This window comes from Ammodytes marinus, assembly GCF_949987685.1.
Source record: "Ammodytes marinus genome assembly, chromosome: 16".
NCBI lineage: Eukaryota > Metazoa > Chordata > Actinopteri > Uranoscopiformes > Ammodytidae > Ammodytes > Ammodytes marinus.
In genome coordinates this window covers 10,432,050-10,459,314 of record NC_137220.1, presented here as the reverse complement: position 1 = coordinate 10,459,314, position 27,265 = coordinate 10,432,050, and the positions used below count along the sequence as shown (strand labels likewise).

Sequence of the window (27,265 nt, the reverse complement as noted above, 5' to 3'; positions counted from 1 at the left end):
CTGAGCTAGATAAACGGCCAACCAGTATATTGTAGCTTCAGGTAAGGAAAAAATGGTCTTATCATTTTCCACATGAATCTAGTATAGAATAACTTATGGGAATAAAGCTAATATTTACATTAAACACCTGAAACATTTAAAACAACATAATAGAAAGGGTTTATTCATAATTTCAAACAGGTCAAACAAGCAACGTGAAACAGTATATTAATTTCAGATGATACAGAAAATGCCAGTGAAGCAGCTATTCCTTAAAGTATATTTACAGGCAGAGATGCGGTGTTAAAATGAGGCCAACAAGTTCATCTGTGCAAACTTACTCTCGCCACTGCAGGTGACAAATGCTGTTAAAATGTCAATGCACTGTAATTGGCAGGGATTTGAACATTTTTGGCTTGAGCTCAACTTCAACTTGACATTCTTGTTGGTCATGTACAGTGGTAACCAATGAGCAATGTGTGTCAGCAGCAGAAACACGGAACACAGCACCATGTCAGAAATGTCTGGTTGCAAGAACCTGCATTTACCATCATGGAACACATTGTCAATCCCACTCAAGGCAATCATTTTGTAGGACGTTTTACTGTAAATCAACTGCACGAAAACATAAGTACTGTACTCGGTATAAAAATAGACCAAAACAAGGCAACAGGTTGTTTTTTTTACATGGCAGAAAACTGTGAAAACAAAAGGCTACAGGGGGAGCAGAGTTTAGGATAAAAGAAGGGGGGGGAAAAAACACATTTATAGTTATTATGTACAAGACCTATTGATAATTCCTACAAAGATCTGCCAGAAAGAAGTACTCTTACTTACTTCAGTGGACGATTGGGTAAGAATTATTTTATTTCAAATGGGTTTGAGAATGTCCAGGATGTGACACTATACTATTCATGCTATAACAAGCCAATAAATATTTTTTTCTGAGAGGCAGCTATAGCCAAATATCCATCATTTCAGGGACACCTATATAAGAGAAAATATTTGGAAAAGTGTTGACAGGACATAGGTTCAGTTAGAATAAACTGCTAGGCATGTATGCTGAAAGGGTTGTAGTCTAGATACAGGACAAAAAGTCTGTTCATTGTTCCTGAGTGCCCCAGGAAATGTAGTCAGGCCGCGTGGCTGCCTGGTACTCGTCTATCAGCTGCTGGACCACTTCGCGTGAGTCGTCCAGCTCGTCGAAGTTGTCCTTGAATATGTCCTCTTTGCGGAACTGCTCCAGGAAAGCTTCGCGCTTACGCAGTTTGTCGTACTGCTTGCATGTCCGTTCAAACAGCTGTGGGACAGTAACAGAGAGGACATCACAAAACCAATTATAATACTTTGCAAGGGGTTACGTTTCAGGTTCTTGTCCAGACTATTCTTTAGAACTTGCACACTTCGTTTTATTTTTCAACAAGGAAAAGTACAGACTTCCAGGAACTTCCTCGGATGACCAATTTCCCCTTTTATTTGAGATAGGCTAGGTAATTTGACCTTGTGTAAAAGGCTTGTATCTATCATCTCACATTAAGTGATATCACAGGACTGAATTTCCCCCTCAGCTTCACAGCGTAACCAGCAAAAGGGACGAAAAAAAAAACTACTTTGACTTTCAATTATCTAGTTTGGCAGGACGATGATCCAAAAGCACATTTCTTTGTGGAATTCCCCTCAAACTGCTGCTGTGGCAACTCAACTTCAGTTTTAGGACAATACAAATCCTCAAGTATTGAAAAAAAAACACAGAGACAGGTCTTCAGTGTACAGATACACAGTTACATACACTGGAGGAGAATGTAACTAAACAGGCTGACATGACTTAAACTCTTAAAAGGAGAACTTACATTGGAGATACTGGTGTGGTTGGCCATCATCAGGCCGCTGACTCTGTGGGCTGACGGCAGGTACGGGGACTTCCTGGACAAAGCCACCTGGATGCTGGCGGGTCCCCATGGGATGAAGCTGGCAAGTTTACGCTCACGGATTCTTTGGAGGCTTTTGTGCACCTACGGTAGAGTCAGTCGAAAAATCAGTTTATACTCTCCAGACTTTTAAAACATTTGGAGTTCCTAAGAAGATAGATAAGAGCACTGGTACCTGTGTGGGGTCCACCTCTCCCTGGATGATGTTGAGGATGGCGATGTAGCAGTGGTTGGTCTGCCTCTCTCTTCCTGTGGACACCATTACGTTCTTGGGTTGCAGAAGCCTCCGCATCACATCCAGCACTGTGGTTTTCCTCACACTAGCAACCTGAAACAGTGTGATTCAAAAGATCATTCAGTATTCTAAAAAGATGGAGTTTCTGAATGGAAGAATACTATTCATTATAACCGGCTCTTGAAACAAAACCATTTTGCATCATTTGTGTTATTTTTATATATTTTGTTGACTGAAAAGTCTCAATCTGTGTTGATTTCTTGTCTGAACTCACCGACTGGTCCGTAGTGAGTGGTGTGTACCCGGTCATAAGGAAGTGGAGCCGAGGTGTGGGGATGAGCGATGCAATCAGGCCAATCAGGTCGTTGTTCATGTAGCCTGGATAGCGCAGAGTGGTCGTGCTTGCAGACATGATGGTAGAGACCTGTGTGTATAAAGGTTTCACTTAGATCCAGAGCTTGTGCAAGTATTTGATTATTCTTTCGCACGAAGTCCAAACATTTTATTAGATTTTTTTTCTTTGAATAGACTACAAGCTTTAAAAAAAAAAGAGAGATTCTATGTCTTGGCCATATTGAAGTGCCTTAAAAAGGAGTTCATCCAAGTTTGGCTCCTGTCAGACAGAGTGACATACTATTACAAAAGTGCAGCATGTGCAACTCATTTCTAAGAAAGCTGAAATCCAGTCTGACGTGCAACGAACTCACCAAACTAGTTTGTGAATCTTGTAATTTTCTTAGTGGGCGACATGTGTCTGGTGCAGTCTGCCTTTCTTGGAATACAGTCAGGTGGAGTGCACTCTACCACTAAGAGAACCTGCCGAGTGAAGAGCTTTGAAAACAACTGGTAGGGGGGTCTCTCACTCACCAGCTGATTGATCTGGGAGAACGAGGGGTTCTGGATATGCAGCCTGTCTGTGGCGATGCGATTCAGAGCTGTGTTATCCAACACCACCTGATACAAAACACACACACACACACACACACACACACACACGGGGGAAAGTAGGGACAAATGAAGAGAAAACAGCACAAAGAAAGTCAATACACTGCTGCGATGTTTAAGAGTGAGTGGGCATCGGAGTAATGACGCAGTCAAGGAACCTCTTAAGGAGCAAAACACAGTGTGCTGTTGTAAGGAGAGCTCCACATAAAAGACACACTGTATGGTTGCAACAGTGGGACCAATTCTTGGGCAGATTCTATTAGCCCTGGGGCTAATTTAATCAACGTGAGGGCCTTATGCAAGACCCTGGAGGAAGTAGGTATTAGAGAGGAAACACCATTAGACTGTCAGGGCATCTCAGACTAATACAATCACCGATTTGAGACAGAGATGTATTAAGTTGGATTTCTAATTCTTCAATGCTGGCACGGCAGTTTCTTCTTTATTAGTCTGCTACAACAAGCTGGCACTGAAGTGGCCCAATAAGTGAAGCAACTAAAGTGAAAAGATTAGGCTGCATCTGTCGAATAGTTTCACAAATAAGGGACTAAAGGTAGTTTCTATACTAAGGCTAAGTGTTGAGGACGAAAATGACTGTCACAGCTCGTTTGGGTACACAGTTGTGTCGTGGTAAATGTATTACTCAGTTGTCCCATGTCTTGTAAAGTTACATTACTGATATCACAAACATCTTCATGCTTACTGTTCGTTCATGGTGTCTTTAGGTCTACATTTAAGTAAATATTATTTATCTTTATTTTTTGGAAGACGAGTGTGAATCACCTAAAAACAACTTTATACAAACTCAGCCAAAGCTAGTCAGTGTGGATTTCCATTAATAAATAGTTATTTTTTCTGGTTGTGTGTAATCCACCTGTGAGACTTAAGCAAACAAACTTTATCCTTGTAGGAGTTTCACATGTCTTTAATGTCTTCCCAGCGTGTGTAATAGCCATTACGTGCCATGTTTGAACCCCCTTGCGATTTTATTAGCAATATGACTGACTGCTTTTTATTAAAAATTATTTTTTGCTTCCTGTTTCAGCTTAGTGACTGTGGAACAGTTTAGCTACCATGTTGTATTTTCACTTTTACTTCGTCCAAGTGGCAGAATGACAAGCTAACCAGGCCTTGTTTTAATGCCATCTTATGAGGTTATTGAGAGCTGTGTGTGTGTGTGTGTGTGTGTGTGTGTGTGTGTGTGTGTGTGTGTGTGTGTGTGTGTGTGTGTGTGTGTGTGTGTGTGTGTGTGTGTGTGTGTGTGTGTGTGTGTGTGTGTGTGTGTGTGTGTGTGTGTGTGTGTGTGGTGAAGCAACGAGAGCGCTGGGATTAATCAGCATCCATTAATGAGTGCTTCTGCCACTCACCACGCAGTCTGCGTTCTGCGTGAGCCTCTTCAGCGTGAGCAGCGAGTTGTACGGCTGAACCACCACGTCGCTCATCTCATCCTGGTTGGGGAAAACAGAGTACGTCTGCACCAGCTTCTTTGGATACCTGGAGGTCAGAACAAAAATATTTAATTTTGATCATAATTCCTGCTCGAAGGAAATTATTTTCTAACGTTTTGCAAATGTGTTTGTGGACCTGTCGTTGAGTTTCTCCAGTAGATAGGACCCCAGCCCCGAGCCCGTCCCCCCGGCAATGGAGTGACACAGGACGAATCCCTGCAAAGACAAGGGGCTTACTCTTTACTCAAATCTACAGCTGCAGCATGTGCCACGTGTGAATAAAGCGTACTGTAAACTCCAGTGATGCAGAGCTGAAATGTGTGTGTGGGTGAGCAAATGCCTCTATTCCTGGGCAGTTATATAAATGGGAATGCGGCCCCACCTCACAAATAGGCTCCCTCAACCCCCCCCAAGACGGCCCTGTAATACCTGCCTTCTACACTCGCCCGGCTATTATCACCAGACATTTTACACGCCACACCCTGCCAACATACACACACACACACATGCTCACGGCCCACCTTCCTCTCCAACACACACACACAAGTGCGCACACTAAATAATAATGTGGGGTCATAATGTGAATGAGTTACAGAAATTGCAGACCTTAGAGGGGAAATGCGAGTGTTATTTTATGGGGTGGCTGGCAGCTGAAGAAAGTTCACCAAAAAGAAAAGAGCCAAGAATAATAGTGAGGCATGGCCCAGGCTTTGCTAGATTTAAGACGACAGACACAGGCAAAGCAACATTGTTTCGATCAAGTTATCCCTTATCAAAGATAAAAGAGTCTGACTCAAAGACTGAGGGAAGTCATGTTATGAAGTATTCCCTGAAGCCACCTCAGCTTCACCTGCAAACATGTCACTGAAAGACACCAAATGCCCACAAAGATGTAGGAACCCACCACAAAGACATGCACATACAGTTTAAAAGCATATTGTGTCTCATTCATTCTTGGTCTTGCTCCAGTTTAGCAGGAGTAAGGGGTCTTAAAATCTGCTCATAATTATGAAAAATGTTCAGCTGTTCCTTAAACCAAAATGAACTCATCACAATAAAGTGGATACGAGGAACTTCTCGTTTTTGTTGATTCTATCGCCCCCTTTGGACAGTGGAAATGTTTTGAGTTTTTACAACACCACCACTAGCCTGGCTCCGCCCGCCTACCTACTTCCGCTCAAATTTAATTTTCCCCCCTATGGGCCTCGGCCAGCAGCGGACCCGGGTTCCGATTCCAGCCCGCAGTCGTTCTCTGCATGTCACTCCCCTTTCTGCCCCATTTCAACTCTGTCTCTACACTATCAATAAAGCATAAAAATGCCAAAAGAAATATCTTAAAAAAAAAGAAAAAAGAACAAGCTTTGCTGAGTTTTGTTGGTTTCCGGCCGGTCCTGGCGCAAGACGTACGTCACGACAACACGTTATGCGATTGGTTATGGTAGATCCAGTGTGGCACTGGGCAGATCCAATCATTTTAAACCTCAACAGACCCGCCTCCAAGTGAGTGAACATTTCTCAATTGAGCATTTCCAGACCTTCTGTACAAATGAAATGAAGTACGATGGTCTAGTACAGGGGTGTCCAAACTACGGCCCTCGGGCCCGCTTTTTATTGGCCCGCGGCCGATTTTAAAAATATAATGTAATATGGCCCTTTAAAAAAATATACAGTCAAGTGCGAAAGTTTGTGAACCCCTTGAACATTTTGGAATTTTATTTATTTTAACCATTATTAATTCATTTTTATCAATACCAGTATTTTTTATATGAAATAACAGATGTTTGTTTATCAATTCAACATTTTTCTTTTCCAGAAATCAATTGTTAAAACAGATAAAACAAATTATTTGACGAATGTTGTATGTGCAAAAGTTTGTGAACCCTGAGCTGCATTGCTTAAATGGAGCAGGTAAACACAATCAGATGGGCCAAATTGAGTCATGAAATGGACCAATGTAGTGAGAGATCTTTAGGGAAGAAATTGGGCGGCACTAGATACAACAGAGATAAAACCAGGTCAGTTTAGGCTCACCAAAGTGAACCCATACAGGTCAGACATGCTAAAAGGGGAAACAATCTCAGAGGATCTCAGGAATAGAGTTGTGATGCTGCACATTTGTCTGGGGACAGCTATAAATTATTTTAAAAAAAGTTTGAGCTCCATCGGTCCACCGTGAGGCAAATCATCTACAAATGAAGAGCTTTAAGAGTGACTGAACATCTGCCTAGAAGTGGACTTCCTTCAAAAATATCCACAAGCGCCACAAGATAAGTGATTTTTCAGTTAAAAGCCAACCCAAACATTACATCTGGTGATTTGCAGACCTCTCTTGCAGCATCTGGGACAGATGTGCATGGTTCCACAATAAGAAGAAAACTCAGTCAACATGGCTTTCATGGGATGGTTGCTGAAGAAGCCTCTGCTCTCAAAAAAGAACAAAACTGCTTGTCACAACTTTGCCAGAGAGCACCTGGAGATACCTGAAGTCTTATTCTGTGGACAGATTAGTCAAAAATTGAACTGTTTGGTCATAACCAAAACCGCCATGTTTGGGCAAAAACGCAATTCTGCCTACCACCTAGAGAACCTTCTCCCAAGTGAATAATGGTGGTTTCAAATTGTCTGCAAATCTCCAGGTGTAATGTTTGGGTTGGCTTTTACCTGAAAAATCACTTTTCTTGTGGCGCTTGAGGATATTTTTGAAGGAAGTCCACTTCTAGGCAGATGTTAAGTCACTCTTAAAGCTCTCCATTTGTAGATGATTTGCCTCACGGTGGACCGATTGAGCTCAAATTTTTTTTTATGAATTTATAACTGTCCCCAGACAAATGTGTAACATCAAAACTCTATTCCTGAGATCCTCTGAGATTTGTTTCCCTTTTAGCATGTCTGACCTGTATGGGTTCACTTTGGTGAGCCTAAACTGACCTGGTTTTATCTCTGTTTTATCTAGTGCCGCCCAATTTCTTTCCTAAAGATCTCTCATTACATTGGTCTATTTCATCAACCAATTTGGCCAACCTGATTGTGTTTACCTTGCTCGATTTAAGCAATGCAGCTCAGGGTTCACAAACTTTTGCACATACAACATTCGTCAAATAATTTGTTTTATCTGTTTTAACAATTGATTTCTGGAAAATAAAAATGTTGAATTGATAAACAAACATCTGTTATTTCATATAAAAAATACTGGTATTGATAAAAATGAATTAATAATGGTTAAAATAAATAAAATTCCAAAAGGCTCAAGGGGTTCACAAACTTTCGCACTTGACTGTATATATATATATATATATATATATATATATATATATATATATATATATATATATATATATATATATATATATATATATATATATATATCTGTTTTTTTTTTTGCATTTCTTAGTTTACCCACTAGTGCAGGGATGTCAAAACTGATTGAAACATCGTGGCACATTTGAAAAATATAATGTAATATGGCCCTTTTAATTTTTAAATAATTTAAATGCACTCATTATATTACAGAGAAATATGTCCCATAAAAGAAAAAGAGCACCAAGCCCATCCCAGAGGGATAAAAAAGCATAATATTTTATTTTAAATTAATATTATTATGGAAAATCCATGTGTCCTTCTTCAATAGTTTTCTATTTCATCTGACAGTGTCTCCATTTTTTTTTTTCATACAAAATTCTTCAGATTTAGCCTCTTAATTTCCCTCTCAAAGTGCACCAGATTCATGCATTTCACTTTAAAAACTTTAAAAAATCTCCCGGGGGAGCATACCCCCGGACTCCCCTAGGAGGGTCAGGATCTCGGCTTGCTACTAATTTTCACCGGACGGAAAAGAAGAAAATACTGGGTGTATCAATGGCATTTAACAAAAGTGGGAATGTCTCGGTTTAATATGCAAGGAAAGTGTTGCCGTGAAGAAGGATTACAATTTACGAAGACACTATGAAACTAAACATCAGAGCAGCTACATGTCCTGATAAATGTATTATTTTTGCAAAGTGGCCCGGCCCTTCGTAGATTTTTCTGTATGTGGCCCTCAGTGAAAAAAGTTTGGACACCCCTGGTCTAGTAGAACCACGCTACACCACCACCTCCTTTCATAAAGATATTTCCTAGCGAATGCATTTGTTTAGGATGCAAGTGAAAGAGAGACCGCAGGACGCACCACGGCGAGGTAATATATTTATACGTGTCTATGTCCGATGAATAATGGTAATAAGACGATGGGGAAGCAAAGTAAAATTTGATTCAGTACTGTTCAGGAAACACAGGTCATTCCAGTCTGCCTGCTGTAAATTGATTTATCTAAATTCGCACGAGATTATACCCGAGCAAAAAGCATTCAAAATAACTTTAAAAAAAAAACATTATTTTGGCTGTTGGTCAAGTTTGCTGTTACAGGTCATTTCTGATCATCAGAGGAAAAATGTGACTACAAATAACAAATACTTGTGATTTTTTCCTGCATGTGTGAAGCTCAGGCTCCAAGTTGCAGGCTGCTCCCGAGTGAGGTAAGGGGTGGATTATAATGTGTATATTTTCAGCAATATCACATATAATTTAATTTGCTTTTTAAAATTCCAAAGACGCAGCCCCTATCATCCCCTGCCCGACAGACTGGACACTGTGAGATGAAGGGCAGACTTGCCTCCAGACTGTCGCTGCCATCTGCCTCCCGGTCAATGATGTCAAAGATGTCCTCTTGGATTTTTTTTCCCTTGGGAGGGAGAAAGAAAAGCAGATTTTTAGAAGCATTCAAATGGAATTTATTTAACAGATATTAATAACATGGGTTCAAGGAGAGAAACATGTTGTTTGCAGTGATCACAGAGTCCCCAACATATAACTTGTTTAAGTTTAATGCCAAAATATGGCTAGTAAACCCTCTGCCTCAAAGACTCATCAGAGCTTGCTTTACACATAGGAGTCTCAGAGCTATACATCCGAAAATCTTTATTTCGGATGAAATCGGGAGTAATGACCCTGAATATGGCAGACCCATGGTAGGCCAGCAAAATCTTTGATTTGAGAGGAAATGTATGTTTCTTATTATATACAGTAACTTGCTTTTATTTGATGTAAATTGTTACTTTAAGATGCCGATTAACAACAGGCGATGGGACTGCCGATGAAAACTATCCCTTGAGCTAACTTTTTGGGTTATACAGTGTCCCGTTTTTATTATTATTATTATTATTATTATTATTATTATTATTATTAAATAATTGAATTGAAGTTAATCACCTGTGAGTATCCACTAGCCCAGTTGTTCCCAGCACCTCCACCGTGCTCCGAGAGGTAGATGTTCTCTGGGTTGTACAGGTTTGCGTAGGGAGAGTTGAGGATGGAGTGGATCACTCGGGGCTCAAGGTCCAGGAGAACCGCACGGGGGATGTAGTGCTCATCATCAGCCTGGGGAGTTGTATTTTAAAATCAGGAGTTAGCTGGAGATACTGTATGTAGGTTGGTGTGTCCTTGCACTCAGGCTCTTCCGTTTATACAACAACCACTCCACCTAGCGGCTCATAATGGGCGTTGCATTTCAACTGCACACAAACATCAATCATGGCATGGCATCACCAGAGAATAGACATAAATATATATGACACATTGTGTATTATCAAGAGAAGAGGCGCATTTTGTAAAACATGCTGTTAAGGGACAATAAAGAGATTCAGTCATGGCTTATAAACCAGTTACCTGATAGAAGAAGACGTCCTTTCTGTCGGTCCCTTCAGTTGCAAACTCCTCGACAATGCCCTCTGGGCTGATGCCATGCTCTGCACACAGCTGCTTCCAAAACTCAAAGCCGACTGCAAAACACAGTGAGGAAACGTTAGGTCACGTTAATAAGCCGTTTGTGATCTCACGAACCTATCAGACAAGCCGTAAACACACAATGACACTGCTCAGGAAGCTAACGTTAACTTGAATTAAGTCACATTTTCAATGTATAGATAGTATCTCGCTTTTACTGACGTTGTCGCTGTATGTGTTGTGTTTGGAGCGTGTCCAGACTTTATATTAGATCTCAGCTAACGTCGTTACACAGCAGTATCATCTTAGCTAAATGAACTGTTGGACATTAGCTGTAAGCGTTACAAGGTTTGCACGTGAGCACAAGGATAGAAACAGTTATATAAATGTCCTCTGTCACGTACTTTGATTTCCACATTGTCCAAGCTGAAGCGTTATGATTTCCCGCGGCATGTTGCTCCTTATTTAGCTCCCCGCTAGCTAAATAATACAAGAAAAGTAGCCCGCAGTTCAGCCCGCTCCTTCCCGCTTGGTACTGATGTGACTTCTACTTCGTCGGTTTGTGATAGGCGCATAGCGCCACCTACTGTACCGGAGTATGAGTCATAAAATATACTATTGGACATATATAAAGTATGGTACGTACCCCTCACTCAAACAAGCCACAAATATGGAGCGAGCACAACGAAAGAATATTTCGTGTGCCAGTTCGAGTGCTGCCTAGCTTTACTTGAGCGTTTTATTTTGAAGGTCTTTGTCGGAATTGTTGGTATGCTATTATTTCTACCTTGACCTTATGTAGTGCCCTCAAGTGGCCACATTGTGTAACGACAGTTTTTTTAAAGATGTATTATTATAAGTAGTAGTAGTAGTAGTAGTAGTAGTAGTAGTAGTAGTAGTAGTAGGTAGTAGTAGTAGTAGTAGTAATAGTTGTAGTATAAAAATGTGCAAATGCAAATGTCTCATTTGCTAATTCAACGCAGATGGCTGGTGTTAGCCTACTATTTATAGACACTCTACAACAGGTACCATAATGTTTCTCCTAAGAACAAACGGCTTTCTTCATCTTGAAAACAGTGTGTGCCCTGAATAAGCCACTTTTATGATTTCAGTATTGCTCCCTGACACTTAGGTGGAATTATTAACAGTATCTCATTTAACGAGCATTGTCCCTATCATAAATACATGCATACTTACATACATAAAATAAGAAGTATTTTGGTAGTAGGTTTATTATCATTATGTAATACAGATGTTTGCTTATTTGACAGTGACATTCTATGAGTTTCTGCCTTTCACTGTTGTAAGTCCTGTGTTTTCCTGCCCTCTAGCGGACACAGTCTGTAACTACAAGCGAACACTAGTAAATTTTGAGACAATATAGATATATATTACTTCCGGTTACATAATTCAAAATAAAACTTTTATATTGGATGCAGTTACATGTTGTGGCCACCAGAGGGCATTATATTTAAAGGTTGATAGACTATCTAAAAGTGGTTATAAACGTTAAACCGTCAACTCTTTCTTTTAACTGTAGTATCAAGCTTTAAGACGGACATATATGTGTACTAAATCTTCCGAGGAACACTTCTAATCAGTAATGAACCGACGGAGCGATCAACATAAGAGAGAGAGATCTCACTAGAGCTCCCATGAAAAATACAAATGTATGACATTCTAAATGAGATAAACCAAAAACCAACAGAAGTAAGCACTTGAGGAAGAAGGGGAAATAAGTTCTTCAAAGTAAACACATGTATTCCTCCTGTTGCACCTAAACGCAGCATGACACATAGGCTCGTGCGGGTTGTGATTGGGCAGCAGCGGACGCAGAACAAACAGGTGACGCCATATTGTCAGCTTCCGAAGACACCGCTGCATTTTCTGCGAAAAATGACAAAATAGTAAGTGTCATCTTATTTTAAAATACACCCACGTTGTTTTTAATAACATTGTAGCCCCTGCTTTGGTCAGAGGTTTAGTATTAGACGTTAAAACTACGATTAGCCTCTGCACCCATTAGCTAGCACAGAGCCGTTTGCCTGTGTTGTGAGTAGAGTTGCTCCGTGGCGCTGTGGTGCCCCTCATAACGCGCTTTACCTGCTCCCACATAAGTCTTTATTTTTCAGGCTTACGTTTCCGACTGTAGACGCTAAGATGGCGAACACTGGGGCAATGGAAGGCGCACCTATGAAGGATTTCTCTGCCACGGAGGCAGGTGGTGTCTGCCTGAGAAGCCGACCGAGCTCCATCGAGAGAGACGCTCAGGTCCGGGCTGTCAAAGCTGCTCTTCAGTCCAGACTGGGCCCCTACGAGCCCGTCCTGACCTACCTGCAGTCCGTCCTTGTGTGGGAGAGACCCGTTCAATGTGTGCTGCTTCACATTGTGGTCAACGTTGTGTTCTGGTGAGTTAGCAGCACATGCTAAGTTTAACTTGTTGAGGGCAAACCTACAGTCTATATGGGTCAAACTTGTCTTGTTTTCTCTTTCAGCGGTGTAGCAGCTTATTACATTCAGACAATATAGAGGCAGTTTGTTTGTTGGGTCAAAGCCAACGTGACTGAGCAGCTGGTGCTTTTACACAATGCAAATGTCTCACCTGTCAATTCAACACAGATGGCTGGCGAGTGGTAGCCTACTATTTATAGACACACTCGAAAGGCACCTGAATGTTGCCCAAACCGCTTTCTTTTTCTTGAAAACAGTGTGGGGCCCTGGATTATCCACTAAACCATTTCCATTGTTGCTCCCTGAGAGTGTAAATTGAGGTTGAATCTGTAATGTACTGGTCCATGTGTTGTCTCACTGGAAGGAAGAGGGATTTTGAGTGTGCCTATTTGCATGTGGCTTTGGTGCAGCAAATCTGTAAGGCATTATCACATTTCAGTGAGAAGTAGCAGTGTATTTATATATGTCTCTGTTTTACCATGTGTAATAATAACCACTCAACCTTAACATTAGCTTAGACTTAAAGGTACAGTGTGTAAGAACTGTAATATAATAAACACAAGTATGTTTTGATTAGTTTATTACTTGAAAAATAAAAGTTATTTTTTACCCTTTTAGAATTATTTTTATATCTACCCAAAGGAGCAGAGGCCGCCATGTTGCACCGTCATGTTTTTCCAGTAGCACAGAACAAACAAACAAACAGCCTTACGCGTTGTGGGTGTCGGTGTCTCCCTCAAATGCAAAAAAGAAAAGAAGAAGTACAATATGATAAATACCTAACTACATCTTCACCTCATCACTTGATTATTGTGGAAAGACTGCAGGCAGTAGTGGATGATTCCATCTAGTAACTAGCTTCTTGTCCTTGAAGGCCAGTGTAGCTTCAGTAAATAATCAGAATGGGAGGGGTAGAGACAGAGTATTGCAATCTAGATTTAAAAAAAAAATACACCTTTATACACACAGCACCTTAACATTTAGAAGAAAGAACTGAAGAAAGAAGTAAAAGAAAGTGATGGACTGGGACTTTGATAAATGAGATGACCTTCATAATGTTGCATGGTAGGAATCACTGAACTGGGACACAGGGAGAAATTCTGTCTGGCCCGTCCGCTTGTGGAGCTCAGGCATTCAACCTTTATTCAATCAGACCACTGGGCATGCTAGGCTGCCTGTCCTGTCTCCCTTTTACTTGTGCCTCAGCTCACACTCACTCAGTGGTGCAGGATAGTTTCTGCCCCAAAAAATGGATTTATCATTTGTTTAATGTAGGAAGTGACCGACGATGGCAAGTCACATGGAGATGTGGAGGCAGAATGTGTTACTTCTGAAAGGCAGTCCTAATTTTCTCCTTTTAAAGCATCAGATAGGAAACAGTTTAAGCTTACAAAGTCCAATACCACGACTTACACACCAATGCCATGTATTTTTCAACAGTGCTGTAGAGTTCAATCATTATCTTATATATTGTAATAATGTATAGTACAAGTGTTCATATTGTTGTAGATTTACAAAGACGTTGTATGTTTTGAACTAGCTGTAGCCATATTGCACCGCCACCCTTAATACAAGTTCACCTCACAGTGCCAACACATTCTTTGTTAGGTTAATCTCTAGCTGCTGATTGGCAACATCCTGTAACATTGTTGTTTTTAAACACATTTTGAAGTCTTGTGATCTGAAAGTGGAGAGCGCTTGGGGTCTTTAGTTGTTGAGGAAGTAAAACCTGTTTATGCGAAAAGTTGACAACACCCCATCAAGAATGACATCACCTGTGAATTAAGGCTCTATGTACAGCCTGCAGCTAATCATATTTTTATTAAACACTTCCCTGATTTATTTACTTCGCTACAGAGCCATCAGTTTTGCAGAAGAAAATGTAATGTTCTCATCCCCCTTCTATTATCATCTTCCGTGGTTACATTCTGTTATAACTAGTGGGTGTAACACACAGCACAGGGTGGGTTAACTTCCTCATTTCTTAGTTCTGACTAAAGGACACAGTAGATCATCGCTAAAGGGCTTTATGGTTTCATGAACTCTGTATTGAATAGTGGCATTGTTAAACTGTATGATTAATACCTGGGGTAGCATGAGTTTACAGTATGGTCTGTTCATGTGTTTGTTCTATTTTTATTCCCCTCTAGGTTCTTCGCCCTGACCTCACTGCGCCTGCTGTTCCTGATGGCTTCTGCTCTGGCTGTCGTTGTCTGTGTTGATACCTGGAAAAACAAGATTTGGCCTGAGATTAAAGGTGCCACTTTGCAAGTTGCTTTTAATGGGGCCTCTTTATATAACATTCTTACTGTGACATGCTCTCTACTTTTCTATCAAATCCTCCCTTGAATATATTTTCCCTTTTCCTTGTATGACATATAACAAAGATGATTTTTATGTTTACTGAGATTGCAACAACTGTACTTTGTCAGAATAGATATGCCAGCAGTCATAGCCCTAAACTCTGGACTTTGCATGGGATTTGTGTCACAGCTGGAAGAGTTAATCTCCCAAACCTGTATTTTCCTTTTTCCTTGTTTGAACTTGTGTGACATATTAAGTAAACAAAGTCCCAAAGAGTGGAGACGAGCCTAATACGAAAGTGCAACATATTTTGGCCTACTATATTTGTATTGTTCACTCAGTATAGGAAACATTGGTGTGTATTATGTCATGTAATGTTTATTAAAGTGCTGAAGAATGTTCTCTCTTTCTCTCTCCATAGTCAGAAAGCTGGACGAATCAGAAAATGAGAGGTGTGTTACTGTAACAACCATCCAGTACTCCTTTAATGATGATGCCAATTATAATAAACGTATAAGGCAAAAGCAAATTAAAGGTGCGAATCATCTACTCTCTTTGTGTAGCTGGGGCCTGGTGCAGCCTGGCATCCTCAGTGTGCCTGAACTGAGCCACCACATCGCTGAGGCCTGGGTCAGCGTAGAGGTTCTCGCGTGCAGCATGGTGCAGTACAAACGACGTAACCCTGGCAAGGTGAGAACCACACACAATGTGAAAATATATATTTATTTATTTATTTATTTATTTATTTATCACATTTCGTTTTTTAGTCTTTCCATATGTATTTCCAAATGTGTTTTTGGCATGGAAACACAAAGTTTAAATGTCTGTCACTTTGGATGAATGCAAAATCTAAATCAAATATTTGAGAAATCATTCAGAGAAAAATCTAATGTACTGTTGTCTTTTGAAAAATCTCATTATCAAGCTAGGCACCCGCATTCATCCCCATATTATAAGTATAGTGATTTATTATAATACACAGAGTGACATTCTATATTCCATGTTCTGTGTTGGATACCAGCTGTGGACTTGATTCCCTGTTGTTTTGTTTTTCTTTGTCAGTTTTGCATCCTGACCTGTGGAGTGTTCAGCTGTTTGGGCGTGGTTGGACGCTACATTCCTGGCCTGATGCTCTCCTACTCTGCTGGTGAGTTCCACAGTTCTTACTATGCGCACAGGCTCCTTCACAGGACCCTGTTGGCAGGGAAACTCATCCTGACTGTTCATATTAAAAATGCAACGGTGGTGAAACCAGATCTGTGGGGCCCCGGTACCAAGGGTCGAAGCCTGCGAGGTGATTACATCCAGGATAACACACACAATGATGGAGTGAATGAGGGAAGGGAGCCAGGCACAAAACTAAGGAGGTCAGACTGGGACCCATCTAATCTCTTAATCTCAGACCTCTCCCATCCGGCAAACCACCTTTTTTCAGTCTCTCCATTCCGGCAGGTGCCTTAGGTCACTTGCCACAAAATCCAACCAACAAATCCATAAGAACCCTCAAATCCCCTTTGTTAACGAATAACATTAAGGACTTTGGATGAGGCCTACTGTGTTACTTCTACAATAATCTGTTCTATGGTCTTTTTTTAGTTTTTTTTGGCATTATGTTCTTTTCTGTTGCTGAGATATTTGATGTTGTATGGATGCATTTTATTTAAGGTGGAGTCTGGAGAATGCTTCTTGTCAAAATAACTTTTTTGTCAAAATCAGTGAATATCTCCAGATCCACTACCACTACGTACTGTGAGTGAACTGCAACAAAAAAAACAGTGTTAATACACAGCCTAGTCTCTGTGAACGGACATGTTGCTAGCTACGGTGGGCCCCCTTTCTTCACATACACTTTGTGTATTAACCAGTTCAAAGGGCCTAGGCTGTGTATTAGCAACAAATTTTTGTCAAATAAAGATCTATTCTATTCTATTCTATTCTATTCTAACCTCCGACCAGTGTAGGCGGGAGAGCCTCTACTCTGACTACTGAAACAATCCACAGCAGCTTGTACTGAACCTCTCTTTGTCTGTACTGAAGCTTACAGGCTTGTGTTTACGTGTGATAACAGTCATTCATTAACTGAATTAGAAGACATCTTATCTCTTTCTAACGGGTCTTCTCTCCCTCCCCTGTAGTGTTAGCCTCTCTCCTGGCCCCTCTGGGAGCCTACCACAGGGTTTTTCAACATGTGTTTCTGAAGCTGGAGCCGGTCCTGCAGCGGCTGGACTTCAGTGTTCGCGGATACATGATGTCCAAGCCTATTGATAATCAGTGTAAGTTGTACAGCTTCAACTTCTATTTACTGTATTTATATAAGTATGGTAAGTCTGTAAAACTATCAATCAGACCCATTGGAAAGATAAAATGACTTTTAAAAATGAGAGCCTTCTCCAAGTTGACTATAGAAATGAAAGAACGTCAAAGCCGTAACAGACCTTAAACTAATAAATGCAACAGTAAGATTCACGTGCATTGTATGACAATTAATAGTTTTAATAGTGATTTGTTGAAACAACACTTAATATCAGTGGCGTGATCATGCTGCTCATTGTTATGAACGGGCGCGTTAGCTGTAGCAAACCGTGCTGCAGTAGTTGTTAATGCATTTACGGCGTGCCCTCTGGTGGAATTAAACCGGTTTCCTTCAGTTTATTAACTCATTATGTGCCTTGTTTTGTAAATGTAAATAAATGCAAATAAAGATTGTCAATAGTTTTGTTCAGATATGTTGAATATTACATTTCTTTGAAGTCAGTTTTTATATATATATTATATAGCTTTTTTTAAGTTCAACAAAAACTCAACTAATAGTTTTAGCTCTACTCTCATATTTTATTTGAGCAGAAATGTATTTAGTTCACTCCTCTAATAAGGAGTGGCCCTTTACAGCATCATTTGCAGTAGGTATTCATTTGTGGCAGCTTTCCTTCAACATAAAACCAATAATTACATCATTCATGGTCTGTATGTTTGTCATTCAGTCCTGCGGAGGCCTCTCCATGGTGGCGCCTCAGGTGAAGCCTCTGACAGTGAGGAGGAGCTGGCTGCTTTCTGCCCAACGGTAAGTCTGTTTAACTCTCAAGGAATCACAATATTAACTAGGGGTGGGAATCTCTTGGCACCTCACGATTCGATTCCGATTCAGAGGTCAACGATTCGATTCAAAATCGATTATCAATGCATCTTGATGCAAATTTTTTTTTACGTACATACCCATGTGTGATTTTCAAAAATATATTTTATATACACATATATGAGTTTGCTAATCACTTCCTACTTTTGAAATTATCATTTGATACAGTCAACAGATGAATTATCTTCTCTAATATTGTATTAGATTGAAAGCTTTTCTGTCACAAATATGACTTTCAGGGGGGCGCCCTTAGCTAAGTTGGTAGGGCGTCCCCCCCATGGGCCTCGGCCAGCAGCGGACCCGGGTTCGATTCCAGCCCGCGTCGTTCTCTGCATGTCACTCCCCTCTCTGCCCCATTTCAACTCTGTCTCTACACTATCAATAAAGCATAAAAATGCCCCAAAAATATATTTAAAAAAAAATGACGGTAATAATAATATGACTTTCTATGAACAGTGCAATAATCAATGCAGCTTGCATTTCAACACAATATGGAAGTATGTAAAAACTAAACCGATTCAGTTTAATTTTCTTTCTACTCTTGTAAATCATGTTTCTATAGGATTTCTATTCTATTATTTTCTGTCATTTCAACACATTGTGCAAAAAGTATGGCTTGGAATTCAGCTCTTATACAAAAATGTAAACAGACACAAAGCCAGTGCAGGTCATATGGGTTTGCTGCTCTCAGCCCTTTTGTCGCTACTTTTAACAACACGCACGCACGCGTGTGGTGTGCATGCGCAGTGGCGCAGGAAATGCTAGTAATTACAAATCGGGTTTAATTATTAATTATTTATTTATTTATTCCGATTTATTAATTTATCTGAATTGATTCGGAATCGTTCGAGAGAGAATCGCGATGCATCGGAGAATCGATTATTTTTCCCACCCCTAATATTAACTAATGTAATGTTATTGTTTCTGCTCTGAGAAAATTGACTCTAAAATTAAGCACCTGCTAAATGTAGACGATGTAGATTAAAATATACAGCTATAAACTTTCACCTTACACATGTGTTTTTTCTTCAGTGTTACAGTAACACATCTGAGCCACTTCCTGAGAACTTAACGACAGACTGTGCCTTTTTTTTAGTTTAGTTTTTTTCGTGCGTGCGTGTGTGTGTGTGTGTGTGTGTGTGTGTGTGTCCGTGTCCGTGTGGTGAAGCCTGCAGACAGGGAATGTTCAGTTCAACCATTTGAACCATTTTTCGCATAATGAAAGAGTAATATTTTTTTTGTAAGATTTTTACTATAATCTATTAAAAAAAACTAAACATTTCCACTCTGCTGTGTCTCCTAGTTCGATGATGCTATTGTTGCAAAGGAACTTGCAATGACTGACTCTGAACACTCTGATGCTGAGGTGTCCTACACTGATAATGGAACATTTAACCTATCGCGTGGCCAGACTCCGCTCACTGAGGGCTCTGAGGGTAAGTAAGCAGCTACTTCAGAGTTTCTTTCTTTTTTTAATTTTCAGTTGTGTTCTAGTCCCTGACTGTGTCCCTGTGCTCTGTATTTGGGTTTAGATTTTGACAGACACAGTGATGGTGAGGAATCCTTCGCTCAGGACCTCCAAGACTTCCCCTCTATAAACCCTGATGCCACTCTGATGGATGATGACGACGACACCAGCATCGGTCTGCCTAGTCTGGGCCCGTCCAGTCTGGCCAGCCACCGGGCCTCAGTGCTGGATGTGGATGAACATCTGGACTCAGACCAGGACGATCTGGATAGTGAACTTTCTCTCAGCGGTCTGCCCCCTGCGTCTGACTTTGCCGGAGACTTGGCGGGAGTCATCGCCAGCAACATGATCCAAGCAGCGCTGGTGGGGGCCCTGCAGCCACGGCCTCCTGCTGCTCATCGTAGAGAAGGTCCTCCTAGGACCAGGGCTCACCGGAGTTACCGCAAGCAGTCCAGCTCTGAGCTGGACACAGACTGGGACGCAGAGGACTTTGAAATGCTGGATCAGTCTGAACTGAACCAGATGGATCCTCTCGGAGGAGGAGGAAGCGCTTCTAGAAGGGGAGAGAGTAGCCAGGGCTCTAACTTCTTGTCTAGCCTGCTGGGTAAACCACAGTGAGGTGTGTGTGTGTGCGCCTGTGTGTGCGCCTGTGTGTGTGCCTGTGTGCACGAATGTGTTGTGAGAGATGATTTTAGGTTCCAGCATCCCTCTTTCTGATTGGCATCAGTTTATCACTGTGAAGTACTTAATTTTTTTTCTATCTTTTCAAACTCTTTTCTCTCGTACTTTGAAATCCCGATTCTCCAGAAAACTTTTACTTTGTAGGCTGAGCAATAGGAAATACAACATTTACACATCAAATAAACCAGCATTATTGAGCCTCGTCACAGTATTGTAGTTTTTAGGCAGCCATAAATAACAGGGGTACTTCTTAGGGACTATAACAAGCATGTCCATAAAGTATTTTCTAAACATACAGGGCTATTTAACATGGGACCAATAATGACATTCCTGTTGGTCTAGCTGAGCCATGTTGCTTTGATAATGACATTATGAAACATGTTTATGTTTCTTTAATCATATGAATAGTCTTTTCATCTTTCACATTTTATCAGGAAATTTTAACAGTTCATGTTGCCGTTGATATTCGTACTCTGCTGTCCTCTTTAGTCACACGTGGCTTTGATTTATTTATTGTAACAGGTTTACAGAGATACTTCTGCATCACTTGTCAGCAGTTGGGGGTTTGGCCAGCATTTCCTTTTGATGGTAAAGATGAATTGTATTTGGATGGAAGTTTCAGTTGTTTCCCCATGTATGATTTTCTTTCCCTTCCTGCTTTCTTAACATATGAAGACTTTTTCCGGAGCTTGTTTTATTTACAGAATGTCACATTGCAGTCTTAAGATATCTGACCCGCAGGGACACTTGTTATGTTATGTTTGTTGTTCATTGTATTGATGAACTTGTGCCCCAGGATGAAGTTTGCTTCTTTTTTCTGTGTGAGTAGGTTCAGAAAATATTTTATTTTCCTGCCCTTGGAGTACAGCTCAAAACAAATGATGTCCATGTTTAATAGCTTGTATGAGCCCTGAATGTTGTGTGTTTTTCTTCTAAAAGTATTTTCAAACACATTTCTTTTTATATTTTATCATCTTTTTATTTCATGTAGCTGAAAATGATGCTGATGTTTTTAAGAGAAAACAAATCAAATATTCCTACTTCTATTTTAATGGGGAAACATGTTTACATGAAAACGGGGTATAGCAAAGTATCCTTATATCCTTGTTTTTAAAGTATTAGTATGTAAAGGTTTAAAGAGGCCTTTGTGTGCTGGTCAGCCTGATTTCCTTTTGATGAACAAACCACGTCAGTATGTCAAAACTCAAAGGTGGAAATGTCACTTAAAACTTAAATGAACCACACTAGAGATTTATTTAAATTCGTATATCAGTCTAAATAAATGCTGGGTTTTTAATAGAGTAAAACACATTGCTCTCTTTTCATTGTGTTATTTTGAGAGGAAAATCATAGCTGCAAAAGATTAGGCACAATAGAAAAAACCAGCTGGATCGACATTCATGGAGATGAAGTTGAAAATGTGCACTGATAGGAAATTGCTGGGATTTTGCATTAAAAAAAGATTTGGATGAGGAGAAGTTGGTCTCTATTGAGTCTCGTTTTGACCTCCTCATTTATCCATAATGTTGATCATTGCTGCTCCATGGAGAGCCAGCTCCGCAATGGATCTGTAGACAGTTTGATAATATTCTGTGCATAGTAGTGTATTTTCTTCTCTGTAACTGGTTTTGATAATGTTTTGATGTGCAAATCATATTGAATAAAATGTTTGCAATTAAGTTAGTCTAGTGTATTATTCCATGGGACAGGAGGTAAAGATGTATAGTAAACGGCTATTTAAATGGACGCCTCATAAATCAACAAAGCCTTTGCAACTTTCCAAAGGAATCAAATCACTATTAAACAGAAATAGTATATGTGATACATCATTGTTTCTGTTATTATGCCTTTTGGATAAATGAAGTGACTTCCTCAGTCACAGGGTGGCACAATGGCTGATCAGTTTATTTGACTAGAAGAAAATATGTTTTAATATTGTTAATATATTCTCCTCATCACCAACAAGATGTGCAGGACCGGAATCCAGGATGTTTTGTCTCTTAAAAATAATTGTGATTTTATTATTATTTATTTTATTTCCAATTAAAACAGTAACCAACATTACATTGCTGTATTATTAATCAGAATAGTCTGGGCAATGACCCTGAATTAACAATGATCTGTCTGTAGTTTACATTACAATCTTGTAATCTTTATACTTTTTTATGCAAATTCCTTATTCAATGGTTTGCATAGTCCTGCACAAACTGAATAGCTATTTCATTCTAAAATATACTTGTTACATCTTAAAATGTTTTTTCATAGCCAACATACCCATTTTTATTTCTGAGACCAGCCAAACGGACAGATCTCTCACTCCGCTCTTTTTACCCCCTTTTTTTAAACAAATATCACAAACCTAATTATAAAGAAGGAAATAATGGGACAAATTGCCCCAAATATAGCACAATATAGCTGTCTGTAAACAAGGGAAATACGTTTTTGAGACTTAAATCGACTGAGAATGAGAATCCACATCTTTGCCACAAGACAAGGGAGATGTTTCTGATGGAGTGATGCATCTTAAGATATCAGCGATCTTTTCAGTGACGCATGTTTCGCGCGAAACTCGTACATTTTGGAAGCTGCTGTGGAAGTGGAGAAGTTAAACATGAGTAAAAAGGATAACGGTAAGAGTAATCTTCACGTCAGGACTGTTGTAAAACAGCTGGCGTCGGGACACTCGAGTATCGTTATATTTTAATGATAACTTAGAAAGTTTAGCAACGAAGCTATCAGCTAATGTACGCTAGCTACGTAGCTTACATACCCTGTAATATGAGCTAGCTGGCCTAAAGTCTCTTTAACCTTTTTCTGCAAGTAACTCCAAAAACGCCCACTTTAACTACATGATACTATGCATGATACATATGTTTTATAGTCATAATGTTAGATAAAACATATATTCTTCATCAGCGATTAAATTGTCTTAAAGCCACTAAGATATAACATACAAACAATGATGATGTTTAGTGCAATGCTGGCCAAAGGTTAGGTAAAAAACATCAAGGCACTTTAGGATATTAAAAAAGGTCCATACAAATCTAGTTGTCATTTCTATTTATGTTTGAGGTTTGTCAAGTGTTACTTTACACATGTTATTTAACTAGTAATAGTATCAGATTCTCCTGCTGTCACCCACAGGTGCTTCAGTCATCCTGGCGTATCTGAACGAGAAGAACCGGCCCTACAGTGCTACGGATGTGTTTAGTAATTTACAAAAGGAGCATGGATTGGGCAAAACGGTGAGATCAACACTTATGCACAGCATGCAGTGTGTGTGTGTGTGTGTGTGTGTGTGTGTGTGTGTGTGTGCGTGTGTGTGTGTGTGTGTGTGTGTGTGTGTGTGTGTGTGTGTGTGTGTGTGTGTGTGTGTGTGTGTGTGTGTGTGTGTGTGGCCTACGATTAATAATTAATTGCATATTTGTGATTCACCAGGCAGTGACCAAAGCCATGGAGCAACTGGCGCTGGAGGGCAAGATAAAGGAGAAAGCATATGGCAAGCAGAAGATTTATTTTGCTGATCAGGTTAGTCTGTTCATCTGAAATGCTGTGTAGCTCCAGCAAGTACATATATATATATATATATAGATATATATATATATATATATATATATATATATATATATATATATATATATATATATATATATACATATATTAGTGGTGGGCCGATAACGGCGTTAACGTGCTGCGTTAACGCCAGACTATTATCGGCGATAAAAAAAATATCGCCGTTAATCTCTTGTTCCTCTTATTTTAGCGCAGATGTATACCTGGCCGAATTGCACTGTAGTGCACGAGTCAGAACGAGTCCGACTTCGCACCTGTGTAGCCTACCACATCAAACGTAACGTGCTGACATGGATGCAGCTAGGAAGCCGCCGGGTTTGCTTCAGGGAAAATGTATTTTTAAGAAGCTTCCCAATGGAAACCTCGACAAGACCAAGGTTGTTTGCACCTTGTGCAATGCGGAATTGGTTTACTGTAGGAGTTCTAACAGTCTGTGCTCTCGGAAGCGGCCGGGGCATGCGTGTGTGCAATGGGAGAGCTTTGTGTGGAGAGAAAAAAAAGAGGCAAGGGAAATCGCCAAAGCCAATGCATAGCCTCGACTCATTAAAGGTTGAAAATCACTGAATTACACAACATGTAGGCTAGCCTATGGCTTAAGGCTATGGAAATCATTATGGAAACAATATTTTTTTTATCAGTGATAGCTCAGCTGATCTCGTTGCTATAGAGACCACGTCTGTCCGCTTTGTTTGACAACTGACAGAGCTGCCAAGTCTCACCCTTTTGGCCGTGAGACACACTCATATCAACCAGCTCACACTCTCACACGCTAGCCTACAACTCAAATTTCTCACGCGGAGAAGTTAATCCCCAAAATAACGATTGTTTTGCGGGACTTTTATTTTGACAGTCTTATATTGAAAAGCTAACGGACATGAGTTCCGTGACATCCTCTTTCTGCACGCAAGTTAACTTGATGCATTAGGTGTGCACCTGCACAGGAGATGAGCCCCTGGTCTGATGTGCCACCTGGCTTGAGAAACACGTTCTCAAAGACTTACTTTGAGTCATTATTTAGGGAGCACACACATATTATGAATGAATTCAAATGAGCCATTTTAATCTAGATTAATCTAGATTAATTCCAAAATTAATCTAGATTAATCTAGATTAAAAAAATTAATCTATGCCCACCTCTAATATATATATATATATATATATATATATATATATATATATATATATATATACATACACACAGTGAGTACCTTTTTCATATAAATGAATGTGGAATTCAAGCCATCTCCAAACCAGTTGACACAAAGTTGATTAAGCCTTTCAGCTTCACAAAAATCACTCTGTATTTCTCGGTATGGCAGCGTTTAAAAACCGGTGTAGCCTACCGACACTGGCACAGGAGCTCAAGAAGCGCCCAAGAAATGTTTGCTACTGCTAAGAAAAAACCTGTAGCAGTAGGAATCAAATCCATTTGTGATAGCTGAAGGCTTACCTCATGTAGATGCGCCTACAGTGTTGTTGTTATTACTCAAAATTACTCATGGGGGGCGACAGAAGTAATTTGCTTTAAAGCAACACATGCACCAACGTATATAGTCTTTTGTATAGTATGTTTTCAGTTGAAACTGACCGTTGCTGGTAATCCCTCCTGCAGGCTCAGTTCACAGACGTGAATGATGCAGACCTGAAGGCCATGGACAGTCAGATCACTGCACTCAGTGCGGAGGTGCAGTCCCTCAATCAGAGCTGCAGACAGCTGGAAACAGGTGTAGTACCATTGTACCAATATCATTTTGCACTGCTATTTGCCACTGGATTCTGCTGATTTGCATGAGATTGTTGATGAAGTGACTGTGTTTTTTGTCGCTCTGCATTTGGTTGAAGCTGGATATTGTGTACATTTTAAACAGAGCTGAAGGAGCTCAACAGCTCCCTGACAACAGAGGAAATGAAGTCAGAGATCAAAGAGCTGAAAGCGGAGTGTAGTGGATTCAGAGAACGTATGGAGAAGATAAAGTTGGCCACTAATCACGTCACACCAGAAGAGAAAGAGAAGGTTGGCAGAGAATACATTCGTGCTTTCTTATTACAGAAAAACATCTAAGAAACCTAGGGAAAATACCACTGTCGATGGTCAGTGTGGTGGGTTGATCGTGATGTTTTGTTTTACAGGTTTACAAAGAGCGGAATGTTTACGTGACAGAGTGGAAAAAGAGAAAGAGATTGGTAATGTGTAACAGAGCTGCAATGATTGGTTGATTAATAGATTTTTCTATTGACAGAAAATGTATCAGACAGTGATGATGATGATGATTCAGGAATTAGTGCAGTCATTTCTTTATTAACATGTTCTAGTCTAAGCTTCTCAAATGTGACAGTTTGCTGTTTGTTTTTTAAGTAATTAGTTTTGGAGATTTTCTAGACTTGTGGTGCTGCTGTCATACCAACCCATGTTGTATCACTAAATACCTTGACTTGCTTTGTTTTTCTCAGGCTTCAGACATGATGAATTCAATCTTGGAGGGGTATCCTAAGAGCAAAAAGGACTTCCTGGCGAGTGATAGTAGCTCATTAAATCTACTTTCTACATTCCTTCTTTTTGATTGTGTGCCAGTGTTTTCTGTTCAGAGCAATAATGAATAATATTATACTTGGTTTTCCCCCTTTACAGGATGAAGTTGGAGTGGAGACAGATGAGGACTGTAAGGTGGTTGTTCCAAGTACTTGATTAAGTGGACCAACAAGCGTTCTCTTGTTCTTGCAATGTGGTCCTGTGCAGTGCTTCGTTTGAGACAAGATTAAACATCAAGAGCAATCTAAGCCACAGCACTTTCTTTATTAAAAGCCTTTCTTTTGCTACATCTTAGATAAGAGTTTAATGGAAAACTTTTCTAAATGGAATGAAAGTATATTCATACTTAGTAGCACAGTTGTTTCCAACTTTGGTTTTGATTTTTGTAAAATATCAACTGATTATTCATTGTAATTTCGAGAGCTGTACATTATTTGTTGTTATGACATGGTCACATCCATCTTTCTTGTTGCCTTTTTCTTTTTAAACTGTACATAAAAAAACACTGTATAAAGCCTGGACAGTTATTTATAAGCTTGTATGATCAGAGGGGGGGTGGGGGGGTCATCCCATTTTTCCCTTTTGACAATCCTTCATTGTACCTTTCCTTTGTATTGCTTCCATGTTATTAAATGTTCATGATGTTTGATGCTGAAGTGTTTCAACATTTCTTAAAAAGAATCAAACTTATCTTTCTCTTGATGCGTTCAAATATTTTACAGTGTAATTAGCTGCAGAGGTGGGGACAACCGCCCAGCTATATGTTTAGTCTTTTTCTGCTGTCTTACAAACTTTATTCACATTTTACTTTGTGCAAATTACTCTAGATAAAC

The 27,265-nt window shown here is 39.9% G+C and overlaps 3 protein-coding genes across 3 annotated transcripts; 2 read left to right on the top strand and 1 right to left on the bottom strand.

The window, feature by feature from the left end:
- Positions 1-162: 162 nt before the first annotated feature.
- tubg1 (tubulin, gamma 1) lies at positions 163-10,835 on the bottom strand. Its single transcript, XM_080043816.1, has 11 exons — positions 10,697-10,835; positions 10,236-10,348; positions 9,780-9,947; positions 9,184-9,252; positions 4,672-4,751; positions 4,455-4,581; positions 3,010-3,096; positions 2,417-2,566; positions 2,083-2,235; positions 1,830-1,991; positions 163-1,279 (listed from the first exon to the last, which is right to left on the bottom strand). Exons 1-11 carry the CDS (start codon positions 10,743-10,745, stop codon positions 1,082-1,084), a joined length of 1,356 nt encoding a protein of 451 aa, XP_079899942.1. The 5' UTR covers positions 10,746-10,835; the 3' UTR covers positions 163-1,081.
- A 1,288-nt stretch (positions 10,836-12,123) lies between these two features.
- Positions 12,124-21,996, top strand: retreg3 (reticulophagy regulator family member 3). Its single transcript, XM_080043762.1, has 10 exons — positions 12,124-12,199; positions 12,425-12,700; positions 14,894-15,000; positions 15,469-15,499; positions 15,611-15,737; positions 16,110-16,194; positions 17,183-17,320; positions 18,029-18,108; positions 19,484-19,616; positions 19,713-21,996. The coding sequence occupies exons 2-10, from the start codon at positions 12,453-12,455 to the stop codon at positions 20,264-20,266; spliced, it is 1,503 nt and encodes a 500-aa protein (XP_079899888.1). The 5' UTR covers positions 12,124-12,199; positions 12,425-12,452; the 3' UTR covers positions 20,267-21,996.
- Positions 21,997-22,903: 907 nt separating this feature from the next.
- Positions 22,904-26,850, top strand: psmc3ip (PSMC3 interacting protein). The gene is made up of 8 exons (XM_080044680.1): positions 22,904-22,959; positions 23,474-23,574; positions 23,768-23,857; positions 25,515-25,626; positions 25,771-25,916; positions 26,033-26,086; positions 26,354-26,413; positions 26,532-26,850. Exons 1-8 carry the CDS (start codon positions 22,941-22,943, stop codon positions 26,586-26,588), a joined length of 639 nt encoding a protein of 212 aa, XP_079900806.1. The 5' UTR covers positions 22,904-22,940; the 3' UTR covers positions 26,589-26,850.
- Positions 26,851-27,265: the final 415 nt, after the last annotated feature.

Bases quoted from the DNA above. Each gene is read 5' to 3' on its own strand.
- tubg1 (XM_080043816.1), bottom strand. From the start codon at position 10,745: ATGCCGCGGGAAATCATAACGCTTCAGCTTGGACAATGTGGAAATCAA. The intron at 9,253-9,779 runs GTGATTAACTTC...CTCCCTCCCAAG, and splicing joins GGGCTAGTGGATACTCACAG to GGAAAAAAAATCCAAGAGGA. The intron at 4,752-9,183 runs GCAAGTCTGCCC...TTGTCTTTGCAG, and splicing joins ATGGCAGCGACAGTCTGGAG to GGATTCGTCCTGTGTCACTC.
- retreg3 (XM_080043762.1), top strand. From the start codon at position 12,453: ATGGCGAACACTGGGGCAATGGAAGGCGCACCTATGAAGGATTTCTCT. The intron at 12,701-14,893 runs GTGAGTTAGCAG...ATTCCCCTCTAG, and splicing joins GTGGTCAACGTTGTGTTCTG to GTTCTTCGCCCTGACCTCAC. The intron at 15,738-16,109 runs GTGAGAACCACA...TTTCTTTGTCAG, and splicing joins AACGACGTAACCCTGGCAAG to TTTTGCATCCTGACCTGTGG.
- psmc3ip (XM_080044680.1), top strand. The intron at 25,917-26,032 runs GTTGGCAGAGAA...TTTGTTTTACAG, and splicing joins CACCAGAAGAGAAAGAGAAG to GTTTACAAAGAGCGGAATGT. The intron at 26,414-26,531 runs GCGAGTGATAGT...CCCCCTTTACAG, and splicing joins AGAGCAAAAAGGACTTCCTG to GATGAAGTTGGAGTGGAGAC.